General features: G+C 34.0%; 2 protein-coding genes across 6 annotated transcripts; both read left to right on the plus strand.

Annotated features, from left to right (window-relative positions):
• Window positions 1-2,166: 2,166 nt before the first annotated feature.
• Window positions 2,167-6,572, plus strand: LOC140832635 (synaptotagmin-2-like). 3 transcript variants are annotated; one of them, XM_073196751.1, is made up of 12 exons: window positions 2,167-2,438; window positions 3,091-3,189; window positions 3,298-3,348; window positions 3,502-3,625; window positions 4,088-4,206; window positions 4,394-4,495; window positions 4,745-4,819; window positions 4,945-5,021; window positions 5,110-5,356; window positions 5,614-5,964; window positions 6,062-6,193; window positions 6,283-6,572. In XM_073196751.1, the coding sequence occupies exons 1-12, from the start codon at window positions 2,358-2,360 to the stop codon at window positions 6,412-6,414; spliced, it is 1,590 nt and encodes a 529-aa protein (XP_073052852.1). In that variant the 5' UTR covers window positions 2,167-2,357; the 3' UTR covers window positions 6,415-6,572. The 3 variants fall into 3 exon arrangements, with proteins under 3 accessions (XP_073052852.1, XP_073052851.1, XP_073052854.1); XM_073196750.1 differs by having other exon boundaries at window positions 2,169-2,779; window positions 6,283-6,571; XM_073196753.1 differs by lacking the exon at window positions 2,167-2,438 and having other exon boundaries at window positions 3,100-3,189; window positions 3,494-3,625; window positions 6,283-6,571.
• Window positions 6,573-7,139: 567 nt separating this feature from the next.
• Window positions 7,140-21,617, plus strand: LOC140832629 (kinesin-like protein KIN-6). Of its 3 annotated transcripts, XR_012118143.1 has the most exons (20): window positions 7,140-7,745; window positions 7,821-8,020; window positions 8,166-8,289; window positions 8,410-8,504; window positions 9,187-9,322; window positions 15,931-15,996; window positions 16,143-16,205; window positions 16,314-16,364; window positions 16,438-16,520; window positions 16,602-16,716; window positions 17,765-17,810; window positions 17,912-18,153; window positions 18,300-18,542; window positions 19,002-19,061; window positions 19,135-19,690; window positions 20,109-20,191; window positions 20,382-20,463; window positions 20,746-20,810; window positions 20,931-21,009; window positions 21,215-21,617. XR_012118143.1 is itself a non-coding variant. In XM_073196743.1 (19 exons), the coding sequence occupies exons 1-19, from the start codon at window positions 7,227-7,229 to the stop codon at window positions 21,311-21,313; spliced, it is 2,925 nt and encodes a 974-aa protein (XP_073052844.1). In that variant the 5' UTR covers window positions 7,160-7,226; the 3' UTR covers window positions 21,314-21,617. The 3 variants fall into 3 exon arrangements, 2 of the variants coding, with proteins under 2 accessions (XP_073052845.1, XP_073052844.1); XM_073196743.1 differs by lacking the exon at window positions 20,382-20,463 and having other exon boundaries at window positions 7,160-7,745; XM_073196744.1 differs by lacking the exons at window positions 20,382-20,463; window positions 20,746-20,810 and having other exon boundaries at window positions 7,145-7,745.
• The last annotated feature ends 214 nt before the right edge of the window (window positions 21,618-21,831 follow it).

Raw genomic sequence — 21,831 nt, forward strand, 5'->3', positions numbered from 1 at the left:
AACATGTTGCACAGACAAGGCTTTGGACCGAATTTTTCACGAACGAAGTAAAGATCAAGTTCTACATGTTTGGTACGAGAATGTAGAACAAAATTAGCTCTTAGTGCAATTGCACTAATGTTATCACACCATAAGATCGGGATACTGGATAAAGAAACACACAACTCTTTGAGAAGTGATTGAATTCAGATTAACTCAAAGGTTAAATTTGCCAAGAAAGAATAATTGAAAAGGTGAGAAAGACGATTTCTTCTCATTAAATTCAAATACTACAATTACAAGGTATATATACAAAAAGAAGACGAATGAAACAATGACAGCTGTAAATGAATTTGTTATACAGTTGAATCTATCCTAACCAATTCACAAAGCGACAAATTTAGTCACACTCCCTCATGTGCACATTGGGCGACATATCTCTTTTCATTATCTTTAACTTCATAAATGGTTGTGGAGAATAATACTGGCTCTTGCTGCACTAGACCTCTCTTACCTGCAAAGATTTATAAATCATAATATTATAAATTACTTTCGATCTATATTCATAAACCATTGACCATTGCTAACTATTCAAACTCATAAATTTGGAAAAATATATATCATATATTGGACATTACGAAATATATCAATCGATGGGAGGTCGAACATCATCCACTAACCATCGAAAAATAGCCAAATACATCAACCACTATCTAGTACATCAATAATAAGTCAAACGAGATATATCATTAAGTGATTAACAATTCAACAATCGACTAATATTAACAAACTACATACGACCTCATTCACCTCTAATCACAATATAATCAACTTCAAATATTCAAAAAACATAAATATTCACATAACGAATCATCATTTTTCTCATTACGCAACTTTCAATAAACCTGATTACGGTAAATAATTTTATATATTTCATAAAAAATTGAATCTACATAATAAGTTAAAATTAATGAAGACGGTCTATGATTTATTTGATTGTGATATTTATTATTATGTAACATTGTTAATATTTTTATTTCAAATCTCAAATATTACTGTTGCTTTTTTAATATTTTATGAATTTTTAAAAAATTTGGTGGATTGAGGTTTTCCCAACATTGACGCCTTCCTGACCCCACATAGTTTAATAGATGACTACGATAGGACGACTCAGTTTGAAAACTCTACATCACACCTGGATAGCTGTTATATGATATTAATTATAATTAAATAAAATAAATAGCATATAATATAAGAGGATATTATTTACATTTTTTAAAAATACACTCCATATTTTCATTTATAAAATACCTACATGCCATCAAATGATTCTTTAAAATCTCAATAAAAACATTATAATGTCTTTTTTTTATGTTTTCTTTATTAAATATAAAGAAGATTTGACAAAAATTTTTGTAAGACGATCTTACGAGTCGTATTTTGTGAGACGTATCTCTTTTCTGGTAATCTATGAAAGAATATCACTTTTTATGTTAAGAGTATTACTTTTTATTGTGAATATCGGTAGGTTTGATCTGTTTCACAGATAAAGATTTGTGAGACCGTCTCAGAAGAGACTTATTCAGAAGATTTTACCTTGAAACATTTTTTGTAGCGCAACAATTACCAACATTTTTTTCCTTTGAAAATATATTGCAACAAACTTCAAGATAATTTATTGTTTTCAAAAATTTTATTTTAATTTTATTGATAATATTTATTTAATTTAATGAATTACAAAAAAATATAAACAATAATCTAATTATTTATTGTATAATTCGTAATATTTGTGAAGTGATCATATATATATATATATATATATATATATATATATATATATATATTCATATTCTATACAGAACGCGCACGCCCGAGCGTGCACACACACATATATATTCATATTCTATATAGAATGCGTACGCTCGCGCGTGCACACACACACATATATAATATAAATTTGATTCGACCTTCAATTTTCATTAATCGGTAAATCCTCGGTCATGATCTTATAGTTTCCAACTACTAATTCATAGTTTTTAGACAAAAAAAAAAGAGTTTGGGGAACTTATACATCATAGTATGTGATAAATTCTATTTGTATCCAGTTTTTTCTCTCTATATTTTAATAATATAATTTAAAATGTATTTGGTGTAGCGGTTATCTGAATTAGGAAACGTTGGATCCGGAAGTGCATACGTCGATTCTGCAAACCTTAAGAACAAGATCAATGGGACTCATGTTCTGGTTTCCCAGGAAAAATATTTAAATTACTACACTAACCATGCACCTGAGTTACCGACATGCTTAGGAGGCCCCCACTCTACGGGCATGAATAGTAAGAAGAGGCCGTTACATGTGGATCCAAATGGGGCGTTAAATGCAAAGATTGGTCAAGAAATTATGTTTCTTTTATTGCTCTCTTGACTCCTCGCATCACCCGAAAACAGAAAAGAAAATTGTGAATTCTTTCACTTTCTGTGTTGTCCTTTTGTTTGTCTAATCTGTTGGGTCTAATGTGTTTCGTGCTTGATAGTTTTTTCAAGTTTTCTTGAATTTTAGACCTGTTTCTTCATCAAGATTTGAATTGTAGTTTCTTGAGAGAGAACTTGAGGGCCCTTCTCGTATATTTATTGGATTTTCTTCTGTTTTTCTCCATTTTTTCGGGTCTTTTTGGGAACAAGATTTGATATGGGTGTTATTAGCACGATAATGGGTGTTTTCGGATTTGGTTTTGGGATCACAGTTGGGCTTGTGGTGGGATACTTTTTGTTCATATACTATCAACCGAGTGATATCAAGGTTAGTTTTTTTTTTACGCTAATTCTGAAATCAATACTCCCATTTGAAGTCTGGGGGAAAATGTTTTATCTTGATTTTTTTTTCCCTTACGTTTGCTGCTTGTTTTTTGTTCTTGTTTGGGTTAATCTTTGTTACTTTTCTTCCATAGTCTGGACTTTTGATGCCCACATTGCTGTATTTTGCATCGTTGGTGGTGAAACTTTACAATATAAGAAAATTTCGAGTAAAAATTAAATCTTCTAATTTCGGAGGATTGCCTATGTGACTATTTTTGACGACGTTGTAACTTATTTGGAATTTACACTCAACAGGATCCCCAAATTCGTCCATTGGTAGAAAAAGATTCTACAAGTCTTCAAAAGCTGCTCCCAGAAATACCTCTTTGGATAAAAAATCCTGATTACGATAGAGTAAGTTCCAGTTTACTGTGCTCTATGAAAGAATCTGCAAGAGGAGTGTTACTTCACATCCTCAATTTTTGTCTTAGTTCATAGTCTGATCAAATGTATCTTGTGCAGGTCGATTGGCTGAACAAATTCATAGGATATATGTGGCCTTGTTTGGATAAGGTATGGTTATACATTTGTTACGGAAATTTTGGAGTGTGATGAAAGAAAGTAGTCTTATTTTACATTAATTTTGTGATTACATGAATTTTCGGTTTTTCTGTTGTTCGGAGACATTTGTCATTGTGAAAAACTTTAACATTCTAAGGTCCTCAGGCAATCTGCAAGATGGCGAAGAAAATAGTTGAGCCCATGATAGCTGAGCAAATTCCAAAATACAAAATTGATTCGGTGGATTTTGAAGCACTAACTTTGGGATGCCTTCCGCCTACTTTTCAAGGTCTCATCACTGATACATTCTTGTACATCCAGATATAATTTGCAGACAAAATGCACAGTGGACTATAAATATCACTAGTATATCATATCATGGTTGTCACTTGTTTGTGTCTTCCTAGAAAAACCTTCACTTTTTGCTGACAATCTTGAACATAACCAATTTGTCGTAAAAGGGGATCGTTTCTCGATCAATTCGAACAAATGAATCTCTATTATTCAATGCATCTTGTAATACAAGTTGCTGCTTGATCTCAAATAGCCTCCTTTCAGTTTGAGATTACTGTTTTAATTGCAACGAACAATGTCAATAGTGAAGGTTGATATCCGATTCGAACAATAGATTCATATTGGTGTAAATTCTGCATGTTGAAATTATGGGTTCATCAAGAAAGAAAACTACTTATTGTTACGTTTTGGTACATGTCTTCTTGATTTCAACATGTGGTCTATGATATTGTGCCAGGAATGAAAGTATATAACACCGAGGAAAAGGAATTGATAATGGAACTAAGCTTCAAATGGGCTGCGAACCCTAACATCCTGGTTGCTATTAAGGCATTTGGATTGAGAGCTACTATCCAGGTAGTCTATCTATTAAATATCACACGGATACGAGGCGACACAGATAAAAATTACGACAGCATTAAAAAACTTAGGATACTACATGGTTTCAAAGCCGCGGAATTAACGCCGACTCCCTTTTTTATATCTAATAATTATCATGTACTTGTGATGACGCCCTGACTGTTTTTTTTTTTGAGAATGTCAGGTGCTTGACCTGCAAGTATTTGCTTCTCCACGAATCACGTTAAAGCCACTGGTTCCAAGCTTTCCTTGTTTCGCAAATATTCATGTTTCTCTAATGGAGAAGGTGTGTGTTGATGGATTAAAATCTATTTGTAATATTTCACATGAAACTCAAATGGCATTTGCTGAGAGGCCTGTACAAAGCAATACACATACTTTTTGCATTGCAAATTTTATGCAAATTGTGAAATTTCGGGGGAAATCAACAATCATACATGGAAGAAGTTAAATGTGTTCAGGATTTATGTTCAGGATTTAGGTAACCATTGAATTGCAGACCTGATGATCTTCTTCCTTTAAATTTTCTTTGTAGCCTCATGTTGATTTTGGAGTAAAGCTGCTAGGTGCTGATGCTATGTCCATCCCTGGGGCATACAGATTTGTACAAGTAATACTGAATTAATGTGTCCTTTCATAACAACCAAAAATCATTCGTACTTTTTACCATGAAATGTTGTTGGTTTTTGAAGTTGATATGGTACACCCCCTTGCAAAATTTCATGTTTTTTTCAGGATCTTATCAAAGATCAGGTTGCAAATATGTATTTATGGCCTAAAAGACTCGAAGTTCAGATAATGGATCCCTCAAAGTATGTTTAAATCTTTGTATTGTTAACATTCTCCAACCATAATAAGTTCTTCAATTAATGATATGTATTGTTTTTTGGCCATTGACAGAGCAATGAAGAAACCAGTTGGGATTCTTGATGTGAAAGTTGTCAGAGCTCTAAAGCTTAAGAAGAAGGATCTCTTAGGGGCATCTGACCCTTATGTGAAGATAAATCTCACTGAAGAGAAACTTCCGTCCAAGAAAACAACAGTAAAACATAAGGACTTGAACCCTGAATGGAATGAGCAATTTACTTTTGTTGTTAAGGATCCTGAATCTCAAGTTTTAGAGCTTACTGTCTACGACTGGGAACAGGTACATCTATGTCTTTTGCTATGCAATCATGATGAACTGGACCATGATGTGTTGGCCTCCTCATTGCATCGGGATTCAAAGTCATCTCTAATGTACTGTATGGTTGCCTGCCTATGTTAGACAACGATCAAAATGTGGTGTTTCGGTTAAAAGATATGAATTGGACCATTACCAACAACTTTAATAGGTATAGTGGGAGGCACTCTATGCTACAATTTCCTTCCCCTTATTTTGTCCCTGTTGATTTCTTTGTTTAGGTTGGTTCACATGAGAAGATGGGATTGAATATAATACCGTTGAAAGAGCTCACACCCGAGGAGCCAAAGACTGTGACTCTCGATCTTCTCAAAAACCTGAATCCGGACGATGTTCAGAATGAGAAGTCGAGAGGACAACTTGTTATTGAAGTCAATTACAAACCCTTAAAGGATTTAGAGTTGCCAACCAATCTCGCGGATTCAGATTCAGTACAAAAGGCTCCAGAAGGAACCCCTGAAGGTGGCGGTCTGCTCGTTATTATAGTCCACGAAGCTCAAGATTTGGAAGGGAAAAACCATACAAATCCATCAGCACGTCTACTATTTAGAGGGGAGGAGCGAAAAACTAAGGTAAAACAGTCTGATAAATCTGTGTATAATTCAAGAATTTGATGCCAAAACTTGTCACGAATGATTAAATTTCTTTTAAATGATACAAATTTGACAGGCTGTGAAGAAGAACAGAGATCCAAGATGGGAAGAGGAGTTTCAGTTCATGCTGGATGAGCCTCCCACAAATGATAGGATTCATGTTGAAGTTGTCAGCACGTCGAAAAGAATGGCTCTGCTACAACCTAAGGTAATTGAGCGCGCAGTGACAAAATTTTAGACCTGGTTTATACAAGATTCATCTTCCTCTGATCAACATAGAAACTTGTTTCCTCGTAGGAAACGTTGGGCTATGTGGATATATACTTGTCGGATATTGTCAACAACAAACGGATAAACGAAAGGTACCACCTCATCAACTCGAAAAATGGCAGGATCCAGATTGAAATGCAATGGAGAACTGCATCTTGAAGCGGGTATTTCTACAGTTAAGACATTGGTTTTTTTTCAATAAATGTTTTTGTGAATATTGTCCAATTACGAGTTGGCTATTAGCTAGCTAGCTTTTAGCGATTGATTTTTCCACAATTGTGTACTGCTCAGCCTTTTGGAATTCTGATCAAATTTCATGTTATTTATTATTAGGCAAAGTATTTTCAGACAATCATATATATAATTAATTTTAAAAGTATTACTTAACTATAAACAACAAGAAAATGATGCAATTTATACATATTTAAGGTAAAAATATAATCTATATACATATATTGTCAAATTTCATTTTTTTTAAAAAAATCCTTGTACACATACATATATTGTATTATCATCTTATAAATCTTATCTTTTAAAACGAAAAAAATAAAATAAAAATTATACTAAATAATGATAAACTGAATAATCATAATTTCTATAAAATTATTTTATGGCCGTTTTGGACGAAGATTTTAGGCTTATCGCCTTTTCCTGGAATTTAGTACATTGTTTTTTAGATAAAATTTCGGGTTTCTTTTATATAAAAATGAGTTTTAGGTAAAAAAATTTATAATTATATTTTTTTATATATTTGAAGGAAAAAATACAGAATATAACGTAAACAAATTTAAAAACCAGTGAGCTGAAGCGTGACACGACTTTATGTTACTTGAAAGCGCATAAACAGAAAGCCCACGTTCGATTCGACCCGACCCGTTTATTCATCCCGCTCTATCTCAATTTAAATCCCCATCTGAATATTCAATTCAAATCAAGCAAGTACCATCGCCGCTTGTCGAAGCAGTAGGGAAATGGAGATGAAATCACCTCCGCCGTGTCCCCCCACCGTCACTATCCGACGCAATCCACCTCGAAAAGCACGCGCCACCCCTTCCTCCGCCGTGCCCCTCCTAGAACTTTTCACTTCACCAGCTCCTCCAACAGACATCCCCTCATGTCCTCTTGGATACATTCCCTCCGATGAGTCTATTGAAATTCCTGAGAATACTGATAATCATGAAAACCTTCGTTCGCCTAAAATTCTATCCGAAAACCTTAAGGTCTACTTAAGAATCCGAGCCGTGGATATCCAGAGGCATGGTGTCCACCCCAAAAGTAGGACGGAGTTGAAGAATGCCTGGCCAAAAAATCCGAAGGTAACTATTAGTTCAAGACCGAAATTAAAGAAGAACACTGAAATATGTGTACAAATAAACGATGATTTGCGTTCCGTCACTGTTTCAACTCCTCAAGCGTTGCAAGAAACTAAGAGAATCAAATCAGAGGCCTATGAAGGATTTTCTCACGTCTTCTCTTCCGAAGCGTCTCAGGTTATTAAGTACTTATTACGGTGCTGGTTAAATTTGTGCTAGAACTGATTTATTTTTTTTCATCTTGCTTTGTAGACTGATGTGTATGAGAAAATGGTGAACCCATTAGTTGAAGACTTTCTTAATGGGAAAAGCGGATTGCTTGTGGCCATGGGGCCTACCGGCTCTGGGAAGACTCACACGCTTTTTGGGTGTGCAAGGGAGCCTGGTATGGTGCCACTTGCTATTCGAAGAATTTTTTGCAAAAGTGAAAGCGATGGGATTCAATCATCTAGGTAATGTTTTATAGAAAAGTGTTTTAAATAATGAAAGAAACCATTTGCTTGACCTCAATTCCCTGCTTTTGTTTGTGTACTCACTCATTTTAAAACATCATAGTCGACAAAGTTATTAATATGTATGACGTTATGTGGGTGATAGGATTTTCCATTTTTCAATGTTTGAAATCTGCTCGGAAAAAGGAAAGGCTGAGAGAATGGTTGATTTATTGCATGATGGCGGTGAAATATGCATGCAACAGTCAATTGTCAGGGGCCTCCAAGAGGTAGCTCAATTTGGACTCTATTTTTGACCATTGAATGCTCATAACTATTCATACATGATTGCACTTTTTTTAACGGGATCAAGGAGCCATAACCATAAGTAATCATTTTTGGTCATTTAGGTGGTGGTTTTTGATGCTCAGCAAGCTGAGTTACTAATTGCACAAGGAATGCTAAAACGTTCAACAGCAATGACCAATTCAAACAGTCAATCGAGGTTCCTGACTTATTATTTCTAATTGTTTTCAAACTTCTATATTTTCTGGTCACATGAAACAATAATGCCGCTGATGAACTATGCTTTGCGTTATACCGCGATAGGTATTTTTGATTGTCTTATATGCTTATTCACTATGTTCTTAGGTGCTTATCAGGTCAAATTCATCAAAATAATTGGTTATTTTTTCTTTTCATTATGAATTTTTATGTCAATTTCAGTTAGGCAGTGCTCATCCAATTTGGGTGATTTTTGGAGGTGTGGGTTTATCATTGATTTATGATTCATCAACTAATCTAATTTACAAAATTACATTTTGGTTAACAATCAATCAGTTTCTTCCTCACTACACTGTTTGCGAGATGGACATCAGATGCTATGGCTGTTGGGGAACTGATTTAGGCCATAGGAATTGATGACTCCTAGATTTTCTTTTCTACAATTTCATCATTGTCTTAATTATTTAATAATGTCTTCGTCGATGAATTGCAGTATTGCTTCTAGGAGTAGCGATGTATGTAATGTGCACCAGCTTGGTGCTAATTTGCTTTTGCCAACTTCTTTCATCTGTCTTTTGCTTGCTCGTCATAGTATATTGTATGTTTGTATCATCAGTTCGATACAGATCGGCTTTTATCCCCCTTTGACCGTTCCAATTTACATTTTTGACTAATTAATGCAGTCGTTCGCAATGCATCATTAACATCCAATGTGGTTCCAATAAAACTAAAGAGGACATTGATAGCAAATCAAGTACTGCTGTGTTATCAATTGTGGACCTTGCTGGAGCTGAGAAGGAAAAGAAGACTGGTAATCAGGTAAAAAGTTAAAGTATGTTGACGCAAGTGAATGATATTTGCAGGAACCAAAAATTCTGTAGCTGGATAACATCGGTAATACTTATACCTACATTTTCAAAAATATTAACCTCCTCCGTTATTTTAAAGTAAAACTGACAGCCATCTATTCCTAGACGTGTCAATTTCCATATGCAACTCAACCTTTCATCTGTGTATTAATTGAATTACGCAGGCTTCTGTTTGCAAAATTCCGTTGTAATTTTATTAAGTGCAAACCATTTCTCTAGAAGCTTTTATTTCAAATTTGTATAATATTTTTTTAATTTAAATTTGTTGAAATAATATATTTTAATATGGAAAAGTAATAGTTGAATATTTGAATGTTGAAAATAAGAGTTGTAAAGTTAGAAAATTTGTGTGTGATGATGTAGATAATGATGTATTTTATTTTTGGATTATGTGTAATGAAACTCTATAAATAGATCTCTCATTTGTGAAGAAAATCACAATTGAGTAGAGAGAAAAATATTATAAAGTGTGTAGTTTGGTAAATTTTGAGAGTTTGAGTTTTTTACTTTTTACCATAAATTTTTACTTTTTTACAACACGTTATCAGCACGAACCTCTAAAAGTCCTACATACTATTCCAAGCTCCAAACAGAAGAAAAAGGTAACAAAAATAATAATATTTATTTTACTGTTATTTATTTATTGTGTATTTATTTAATATACAATATAATGTTATTATTAGAAATAATAAAAATAAATTTTTCATGAAACTTGTTATAAATCCTGGGAGGATGTTAAGACGACATCCCACACTCCCGGTAAGGGATACGACAAGTATAAAAGCCTATACGGTTTTTAAACAAAAAGTAATAATGTTTATTTTACTGTTATTTATTTATTGTGTATTTATTTAATATACAATATAATGTTATTATTAGAAATAATAAAAATAAATTTTTCATAAACTTGTTATAAATCCTAGGAGGATGTTAAGACGACATCCCACACTCCCGGTAAGGGATACGACAAGTATAAAAGCCTATAAGGTTTTTAAACAAAATAAATTATGACACTCATTATAATATTATGATATGATATACATAATTATTTAAACATGTCTAATATTATATACATCATATTATTACCATAAAATTATACAAATACATACATTTATTTTTTGTACACCAACGGTCATAAACGGTAACAAACGGCTAGTTTTTGCCCTATAAATATCATCTCACAAACACATTCAATCACTCCAACTTTCTCTTCTTCTCTAAAAATTATTCATCATCAAATTTTTCGAAGAAAAAAGAAGATGGCTTTCTCAAGGATATTTTTAATTATTTTGGTTATCATACTTACGAGTCTTGTATTTATCGGAGAATATCCTCCTCGTGCGTTTTCTTTATTTTTACAAATACTTGTACTTGTTGTTTATCCGTTACTTTGTATTGCAATATTTATTAACTAATAAAATGCATCGTAATTTTTTTTTAGTACCACCATGTCAAATTTAACAAAGCTCGAATTTATTGCGCTCGACATCACGGGAAAGAATTATATGCCATGGACTCTAGATGTAGAAATGCATCTTGAGTTATTGGGTCTAAGCGAGACCATTAAAGAAAATGGCATATGCACGTCACAAGAAAAGGCAAGAGCCATGATATTTTTGCGTCGACATCACGACGATGGATTGAAATGTGAATATCTGACTGAAAAAAATCCCATGGCTTCGTGGAAGGGATTAAAAGAAAGATTTGAACATATAAGGGAAGTTATACTTCCGACCGCCCGGGATGAATGGAACACACTGAGATTCCAAGATTTTAAAAAAGTCAGTGATTACAATTCGGCGATGTATAGAATAATCTCGCAATTAAAATTTTGTGGACATGAGGTCACAGAATCTGAGATGCTTGAAAAAACATTTTCCACATTTCATGCATCAAATATTACTCTACAGCAACAATATAGAGTACGTGGATTTGCGAGATATTCTGAGCTCATCGCCTGTCTTCTTGTGGCGGAAAAGAACAACGAGCTATTAATGAGAAATCATCAGTCCCGACCCACTGGATCAACAGCATTTCCAGAAGTAAATGCTGTAAGTAAAAATGAATTTATACTTGGAAACCAAAATCAATTTCAAAGACAAGGTTTTGGTCGAGGTCGTGGACGTGGACGTGGACGCGGACGTGGTTTTGAAAATAATAGAGATAGTTATAACTCATCTCAAAAGAGCGTCCCAAACCATCCACAGAAAAGACATCATGAGAATACAAGTGTTAATGAGAATCACTCAAAAAGATATGAAAGTTCTTGTTACAGATGTGGTACTCCAGGACATTGGTCCAAAGTTTGTCGAGCCCCTGAGCACCTTTGTAAACTTTATAAAGAATCATTAAAGGGGAAAAAAAAGGAGACCAACTTCACTGAACGCAATGACCGTTTGAGTGATTCAACTCATCTTGATGCTGGTGATTTTATGAATGATTTCTCTGGAAATGATCAACATGTTGGTGGGATAGAAATGAACAATTTTGATGCTGCAGATTTTCTAAATGATTTTTCTGAAAATGAACAATATAGTGGTAGAATATAAATGTACAATAATTTGTTTTTCATGTATTCATATAATAATGTTTATTGTACAATTATGATATGTGTTATATTTATATATGTATTGTCAGTAATTTTATTTCATTGCATATTATTTTGAAGTTCAAATTTGGAAAATGCTATGAGCAAAGCTGAAGTTTGCATACCCGATAGTGGTACAACGCACACTATCCTCCGAGATAAAAGATATTTTTTGGAACTAAAACCAACAAAAACAACGGTGAACACAATATCAGGTCCTGTAGACTTGATTAAAGGATGTGGTAAAGCACAATTTTTGTTACCTAATGGTACAAAATTTTTGATCAATGATGCTTTATATTCACCACAATCGAAAAGAAATTTGTTGAGTTTTAATGATATATATTCCCATGGGTATGATACTCAAACAATGAATGAAGGGAATGAGAAATATATGTGTCTTATCACATATAAATCAGGAAAGAAATATGTGATTGAAAAACTATCAATGCTTCCTACTGGATTGCATTATACACATATAAGTCCTATTGAATCAAACATGGTAGTTGATAATTCCTCGATATTAACCAATTGGCATGATCGATTGGGACATCCTGGTTCAACAATGATGCGAATAATTATAGAAAATACACATGGTCATCCACTGAAAGACCAGAAGATCTTTCAGAAGTGATTGATGCCTCCAGCAGATGGTCACATGTATGTTTATTGTCAACTCGAAATGTTGCATTTGCAAGATTACTTGCTCAAATAATAAAATTGAGGAATCAATTTCCCGATTATACAATCAAGAAAATTAAACTTGATAATGCTGGTGAATTTACTTCCCAGACTTTCAATGATTATTGTATGTCTATGGGAATCATTGTTGAGCATCCTGTTGCTCATGTACATACACAGAATGGATTGGCTGAATCATTGATTAAACGTCTGCAAATGATTGCTAGACCAATGATTATGAAAACAAAGCTCCCTATTTCTATATGGGGACATGCAATTTTACACGCTGCTTCATTAATTCGCATCAGACCAAGTGCATATCATAAATACTCCCCATTGCAGCTTGCATTTGGTAAAGAACCAGACATTTCTCATCTGAGAATTTTTGGATGTATGGTGTATGTGCCTATTGCACCACCACAACGAAAGAAAATGGGACCTCAAAGAAAGGTTGGAATTTATATCGGTTATGATAGTCCATCAATCATTCGATATCTTGAACCTCGGACAGGAGATGTGTTCACAGCACGTTTTGCTGATTGTCATTTCAATGAGGAAATCTTCCCAATGTTAGGGGGAGAACAAAAACATACCGAAAAAGAAATTACATGGTATGTATCATCATTGTTACATCTGGATCCAAGAACAAAACAATGTGAAAAAGATGTACAACAAATTGTACACTTGCAAAGAATAGCAAATCAAATACCAGATGCATTTGCAGACACAAAAGGGGTAACTAAATCATATATACATGCTGCAAATGCCCCTGCTCGAATTGAAATTCCAAAGAAACAAATGGAAGATACTCATGATGTCATTAAACGCCTGAAACGTGGAAGGCCAGTCGATTCCAAGGATAAAAATCCTCGAAAAAGAAAATTCATAGAGAAACATGATGATCACAAAATAGAGAATGTTGTTCCTGAAGAAACACATGATGATGCAAATGTTCTGTCAGAACCACAAACTGACGAGAATCATGAAATCTCTATCAATTACATTAATACTGGAAAAATATGGAACCGAAAAGATACAGATGAAATTGATGATATATTTTCTTATAATGTGGCAATCGACATCATAAATGATAATGAAGATCATGAACCAAAATCTTTTGGTGAATGTAAAAATCGGCAGGACTGGATAAAATGGAAAGAAGCCATCCAGGTTGAATTGGATTCGCTAAATAAACGTAATGTTTTTGGACCTATAGTCCTTACACCTGAAGGTGTAAAACCTGTTGGATACAAATGGGTTTTTATTCGAAAGCGAAATGAGAAAAATGAAATAGTAAGATATAAAGCTCGACTTGTTGCACAAGGTTTTTCTCAAAGGCCTGGAATTGATTATGAAGAAACGTATTCTCCTGTGATGGATGCAATTACGTTTCGGTATTTGATTAGCTTGGCGGTATCTGAAAATTTAGAAATGCGTCTTATGGATGTTGTTACAGCTTACTTATATGGATCACTTGATAGTAATATATATATGAAAATCCCTGAAGGATTTAAGATGCCTGAAGCACAAAGTTCAAAACCCAGGGAATGTTATTCTGTGAAATTACAAAGATCATTATATGGGTTAAAGCAATCAGGTCGAATGTGGTATAATCGACTAAGTGATCAGTTGATGAAAAAGGGATATGTAAATAATTCAATATGTCCTTGTGTTTTCATTAAGAAAACAACATCCGGATGCGTAATTATTGCTGTATATGTTGATGATTTAAACATCATTGGAACGAATAAGGAAATTCAAGAAGTTGTGTCATACTTGAAAGAAGAATTTGAAATGAAGGATCTTGGAAAAACCAAGTATTGTCTGGGTTTACAAATTGAACAAAAAGAATGTGGAATGTTTGTTCACCAGACAAATTATACAGAAAAGATCCTTAAACGTTTTAATATGGATAAAGCAAATCCTTTAAGTACTCCAATGGTTGTTAGATCATTAAACATAGAAAAGGATCTATTCCGTCCATGTGAAGATGATGAAGATATTCTTGGTCCAGAAGTACCATATCTAAGTGCCATCGGTGCCCTTATGTACCTTACAAATTGTACAAGGCCTGATATATCTTTTGCCGTGAATCTGTTGGCAAGATTTAGCTCATATCCAACAAAGAGACACTGGAACGGAATTAAACATATATTCCGTTATCTACGAGGAACGACAGACTTGGGACTTTTGTATTCAAAAGATGCTAATCCAAGTATAATTGGTTATGCCGATGCTGGATACTTATCTGATCCACACAAGGCACGTTCCCAAACTGGATATGTATTTACTCGTGGAGGCACTGCAATATCTTGGCGTTCACAGAAACAAACGCTCGTAACAACTTCATCAAATCATGCCGAGATTATTGCACTACATGAAGCAAGTCGTGAATGTGTGTGGTTAAAATCAATGACCCAACATATCCAAATTTCATGCGGATTATCATTTGATGAGAAGCCTGTGATACTATATGAAGATAATGCTGCATGTGTTGCTCAAATGAAAGAAGGATACATAAAAAGCGACAGAACTAAACATATTCATCCTAAGTTCTTCGCATTAACCAAGGAGCTTGAGAAGAATAAATGTATTGATGTTCGTCACATTCAATCAAGTGAAAACTCATCAGATATCTTCACAAAGGCACTACCTACGTCAATATTCAGAAAGCACATATATAATATTGGGATGCGCAATCTACGAAATTTGTGAAGAGTTGTTCGTGTCAACATGAGGGGGAGTTCACGTGACTGCACTCTTTTTCCCTTACTATGGTTTTTATCCCAATGGGTTTTTCCTAGTAAGGTTTTTAACGAGGCAGTACAAAACACGTAATGAAGACATCATCGTATCATGATCATCATCACAAGGGGGAGTGTTGAAATAATATATTTTAATATGGAAAAGTAATAGTTGAATATTTGAATGTTGAAAATAAGAGTTGTAAAGTTAGAAATTTGTGTGTGATGATGTAGGTAGTGATGTATTTTATTTTTGGATTATGTGTAATGAAACTCTATAAATAGATCTCTCATTTGTGAAGAAAATCACAATTGAGTAGAGAGAAAAATATTATAAAGTGTGTAGTTTGGTAAATTTTGAGAGTTTGAGATTTTTACTTTTTACCATAAATTTTTACTTTTTCACAACAAAATTTGTTTTTTTTCTCTTTAAAAATAATAGTTGAGATTTGTAAAGATTTTGTGGCTGTTACTTTTTCTTAATTAGTATTATTGCCTATTGGTGTAAGACAAAGTTTTACTCTTGACAATGTTGATGTTTTACAGGGTACCAGATTGCTGGAGAGCAATTTCATCAACAATACCTCAATGGTGTTTGGTCAGTGCTTGAGGGTAAGACACCCATAATTTTCAGGTTATTTTGCCCTCTTGATTCCTTGCGTCAGACTTATGAACAAACATGTAGTCGAAGCCATGTCCTTATTTTTGGAATTGGAATCTGCTGTATGTTGTCCTTTAGTTACATTTTTTGTTTTCAGTCATTGTTGGAGCACCAGAAAAACCAAACTAAGCCACTGCAAAAGCACTACCAATACTCCTTGGTAATCTAAGTTTTTAAAGTTGATCGAATATTTTTTTGAAACAATTAGCTTCCTAAATTTTCATCTTGATTTTACATGGTATTCTGAATCTGGTTTATCCGTGATCAGTTAACAAGGTATTTGAGAGAGTATCTGGAAGGCAAGAAGAGGATGATGTTGGTGAGTTTACCGATCAAGTGTTATGTTCTTTAAGTCATCTCAACAATTCAAATATGTTTATTTATTTCTACAGATTTTAACAGTAAAACCTGGTATCGAGGATTATCTCAGCACTTCTTTTCTGTTGAGGCAGGCATCGCCTTTCACAAAAATCAAGTAGGGATCTCTGTAAGATTTCCTCTTGGCCTGTTGGACACCAAACTAAGTCTTTATGAAATATTTTCATATTTTATGTAGGTTTAAAAGTCTTGTAGAGCCAGTAAATATAAATTGCAGCAAGAGACCAAACCAAGCATTTCCTCGAGCAGAACAGCTTAAGAAAATGAAGATCAATAATGATGAAGCTTATTTGGTAAATAATTTGCCAATTTTTTCAACAACCGATTATTAGCAATTGTGTAATCATAAGTCCTACCATGCTATTTTGCTGAAGCTAAAGCACGATGTTAGCCTAGTCTACCTGGTAACTCATAATTAGATTCAAAACTGGTTCAACTTTTCAATCATAGATGTTGATGAATCAAGATGCAGTTTTATCGAACAATATGTTCTTAAAATATATAAAATGTGTTCATTGTCATAGTTTGCAGTATATTAACTGTTATTTTAATTATAATTTCTGTTACCGTCACATTTGTTTCTTGAGCAGACAAAGTGTGAGCTCTTCAAAATTTCCCTATCGGTACTGCCAAATTTTATAAAAATATGAACTAATTTACAATATTTTACGAATTCAAGCTACCGCGGTCAAACAGACAAAGCACAAGCTTTTGTTTCAGTGATGTAATCTAGTTTGCCAATTCTATAAACCCCCATTGCCCCTTTTCAGGCTCTTTCTGCCTGCTGTTACCATCATATCGCCTCTTGAGCAGGCAAAGTGTGAGCTCTTCAAAATTTCCCTCTCATCGGTATTGCCAAATTTTATAAAAATATGAACTGATTTACAATGTTACAGATCACTGATCCGTATATATTTCTTCATATTTTACGAATTCAAGTTACTGTTGTCAAACAGACAAAGCGCAAGCAAGCTTTTGTTTCAGTGATGTAATCTAGTTTACCAATTCTGCAAACCACTATTGCGGTATTGCCCCTTTTCAGGCTTTTTCTACCTACTGTTACCATCACATTTGCCTTTTGAGCAGGCAAAGTGTGAGCTATTCAAAATTTCCCTCACCGGTACTGCCAAATTTTATAAAAATATGAACTGATTTACAATATTACAGATCACTGTTCCATATATATTTCTTCATATTTTACGAATTCAAGCTACTGCTGTCAAACAGACAAAGCGCAAGCTTTTGTTTCATTGATGTAATCTAGTTTACCAATTCTGTAAACCACTATTGCCCCTTTCAGACTCTTTCTGCCTACTGGCTTTGATTATATTCCATATTCAGGTCGACGGGAAAATTGCTGACAGAAATGTACCATTGACTACCTCAGGTTGTTTAAATATATCTATTTAATTATTGTACACTTTTGTCCTTATATAGCTTTATTTTTTCTTGTTCAACATTCCTCATTTGGTGTTACTCTATGGACAGGGATAGCTATGAAAGTGGTCAAAGATGGCCTCAATAAAAAAATTGACGAGATTGATGATGCATGCTTGACGGAGATTGAGGTCCTGGATGATGGATTTGTGAGTAAGGAAGTTAGTGGGAAATCATCGTCAGAGAGGGATTGTGTTATACATAACAATGACAAAGATAGGAAGTACCAAATCCTGCAAGGATTTTCAAAAGCTTTGTGGAATGTCTTGAAACATTATAAGGAAAAACTAGAGGTGAGAACTATTATTGGGACAACCAAATAATGGTTAGTAAACAGAATTTCATATCTTTTTATATTTCCAAATACTGTTCATTTAGCTAAAATTTATTACATTCACTATGTTCTTAAATCTTAATTTCTTATTCTACTTTCCAATAGGGGATCGAAAATGAGAACTGTCATCTAAGAGATTGCTTAACCAATGAGCAGACAAGAAACTTGGACATCCAGAATGAACTGACACATGAAAGGATGAGACTCTCTCATCTAGAAAATGAACTGAAGCAACTGAAGTCTCATTATATGGGCCATAAACAAACTTGTACTGGTCGCGAGTTTCCTATTTCATTGAATTATGCTTGTTCTAGTCCTTCAAAATGTGAAACAGCTTCATCTAGCGAGGTACCTAAAGACAAATCGTGTCCTTTGAGATCTATCATCTGGCTCCTTATTTTTAAAATATTTTATTTTTAAAAAGCACCTGCTTTTTCTTTTCAAGATTTAAGGGCAGGAAACCTTATGAAATATCAAATTATTTTTGGGACAATCTGAATACAAAATTATGGTGATTTGCGTTTATACTAGCCCACCAATCACCATCTAATTAATGAAACATAAGCTCTTTTTCAGGGTTTCTAATTTCCTCTAATAGCTTAGTCTTTGTAAAATAGATGGTTTTGTTGGTCAGTAACTTTCAGTGCAGGTGAACCTTGAAATTGGATCTTGTTGCTTGAACGAGTTGAAGGAAACTTAAAATATGAAGAAAGCCGATCACTCTATGAATCACCTGCATTCTCTACATTGTGTGCCCCTGTATGATGTTGCTCTTACTTTTTGCATGATTATTTCTTTTATTTTCAGGCGAGAGATTCAAGTGTGACTTTTGCATCATCCGGTGAAGTGGAAGAGCATCCCAGTCAGGTTAAAAATAGCAATCCATTTTCTTCGTTGTTTTGTTTCCTCAAAATAACTCATCTTTTATGCATACTGTCAGCAACTTGAAGTTCTCTCGAAGAGTATTAATGATGCTGAAGATGCAGTGGGCCTTAAAGATACCGGCATGATTGATATATATTCCAGAACCGAGAATCCTCCAGTAAGTACTGATAATGCTGAAGATGACTTTAAAGCCATCGGCACATTGGATATGTTTTCAACAAGTGAAACCCACTACACAAGTCATGCCCAAGATGCTGCAGGATTTAAAGACACGAGCACGGCGGATTTGTATTCCGGACCTAAAGACTTCTCAGTAACTGCTGTGGATGTTGAAGATGGCATGATAAATACTGGCACATCAGACATTTGTGGCCCAAGTGAAACAACTAGTCTGTTGGAAAGTGCGTGCCTTCATTTGAGTCATGAGTGCGAACAAGCTGATGAAAACTTTGTGGGAGATGCAAACAATTCGAAACCTGAGAGTGATTGTGTATTAACTGGGTCCTGTCTTGATGCTTTATTGAAATTTGAAAGTAAAAAAACTCCTCAAGACTATGAAAATTTAAGATATGCTAACAGAGACCAGACTCAGCTTGAAAGCGGGGAAGCAGGTTTGAATTTAAGCTCATTATCTTTAACTTGAAAAAAAAAATTGCTCTGTACCAATACTCTAAACTGAAGTAGATCTAGGTGATTTTGCACGGTTTATATCCATTACTTGCTTCCAAACCCCGAAAGAGTTAATTCCCACCTTTTATTGTTCTATGCTGAGTGAACTTGGCCTAAGAAAACATAAACGTCCAGGATAAAATCCATACTGACACACGATGAGGTCTCTTTATTAGAAACCTTGCCAATTGATCATGATGTTGAGATACACTACACATTCCACTTCTTTAAATTTATCCTTCTTTTAATTTGATTTGCTAGTTCACTGATTAGTTCTATGATCCTATGCAGTCAGTTTTATGATATTTCTATGAAAATGGCTTCTGTCTTTGATGAAGAGAAACATGTCTTCTGTTGCAGCCTTTTCAAATGCCGAACCTCCTAAGAATGATGGAAGCTGTTTTGTAGCAGAGGAAGCACAATTCAATAATGAAAAGAGCAAGGTTAGTTGATAGATAAAGAACTTAGAATTTTTTTTATTTGATTTCCTCATCCTTCATTTATCTGCTTGAGTATCAACTTTGATGTAATGTCTAAAATTTTGATCCATTCAACCCAGCAACATATTCTTTTTGTTAAAACACGTTAGAGTAAGAAGTTAATAATATGGATATGTATTTTTCTGTGTAACAGCCAATGCTTGTCCTTTGCTTGCCAGTGTGTGCATGGGGAATAGTTTCAAGATTTTTCTTCTGCGCCATTTATCGGGAGAAAGGTGTAATGATTGTAATGATATATCCTTTTCCTCTATGATGATCACATGGTCTGGGATGGGTTGAACTACAAGCTTTAACTATGGGTTGGCCATTTTTTTAGCGAACTATGGGTTGGAATTTTGTATTGCTAAAATTTATTCACATGATGGTTGCATATTCTAGTTTGCCGGTTGTTTCGTGAACTGTTTAAGTTAAATAATGTATGTTGTGATTGAAGTAATTTTGCATATGTTTCCTTGAGAAATTTTTTTAATTATCTTTATTGCCTAATTTCCAAGCAGCTCAATCCATCAATCACTGTTCTGCCTAAGTGCGACAATTTTCGGCTTTCAGAGAAACCAAAAAGGTTTTCGCTAGCAACTCATAATCTGTTTGTGTCATAGTATATTGCCACATCGCACCATGATTTCTTCAAGACTTTCTTTCATTCTATATTACTCAACAAACTACCTTTCAAATTATTCAGGAGACTGCTGCCATCTTCATCTGTTTTATTGAAGGACATCAGCAGATTGGAGGTCAACGACGAGGAAGACAAGCAAAAGGTAAAAAAATACAAGCAAGCCAACAATTTTTCTTCACCATTACTTACAAGTATGCCACAAAGCACCGATCTGTTAAATTAATTACACTTGTTCCCTGGCTATTTTTGTCTGCATACAAAACTGGCTGAAAGAATATACTTCACGTTTTAATCTATTTGATTATTCATCCACAAAATCTTTTTAACATTGGAAATTATTGATGCAGGTTGCTCGAGGAGCAAAGAGGGCACTAATGGACGACAAGAGTAGAACACAAGGCAGCATATCTCTCCTTCATTTACTTACAACTAATCTGGACAGATGAGTAAACTCGTTCTTTGGTTTTGCCATCAAAAATATTTTGCAGTCATGTATGTAGGACAATTAGTTTAGTGGGATCTGCTAAATCGTAATTAAGCAGGGCACATGCAATTCCAATGCATTCCCATTGATCTCTGTCAATCTCAGAGCACTTGTTTTCACTGCCGAAGAAAGAATTCCTGGGATAGAATGAACCAAATGCCACATCCTTGTCCTTGAATACACATTTGTAATATGTTCTTAATCAATTGCTGTTGCTTAGGATCTTGTCATCACGTATTATATGTATGTATCTATTAGAATATGTTGAAAAATACTAGAATTTTTTATTTGTTTATTGTACTTCTTTTGTCAAACTATATTGTTTTTCAAAACTTTAACTAATATAATATATGTATATATATTATTTAATCACAAATAAAACAATATTATATGAATAAATATATATTTAGGATTTCTTATCAGTTATGAAGTTTTTTAAAAAATTATCGAAGTTATATGTGTTTTTTTTAAATTATCGAA

This window comes from Primulina eburnea, chromosome 5 (assembly GCF_022965805.1).
Source record: "Primulina eburnea isolate SZY01 chromosome 5, ASM2296580v1, whole genome shotgun sequence".
Taxonomy (NCBI): Eukaryota; Viridiplantae; Streptophyta; class Magnoliopsida; order Lamiales; family Gesneriaceae; genus Primulina; species Primulina eburnea.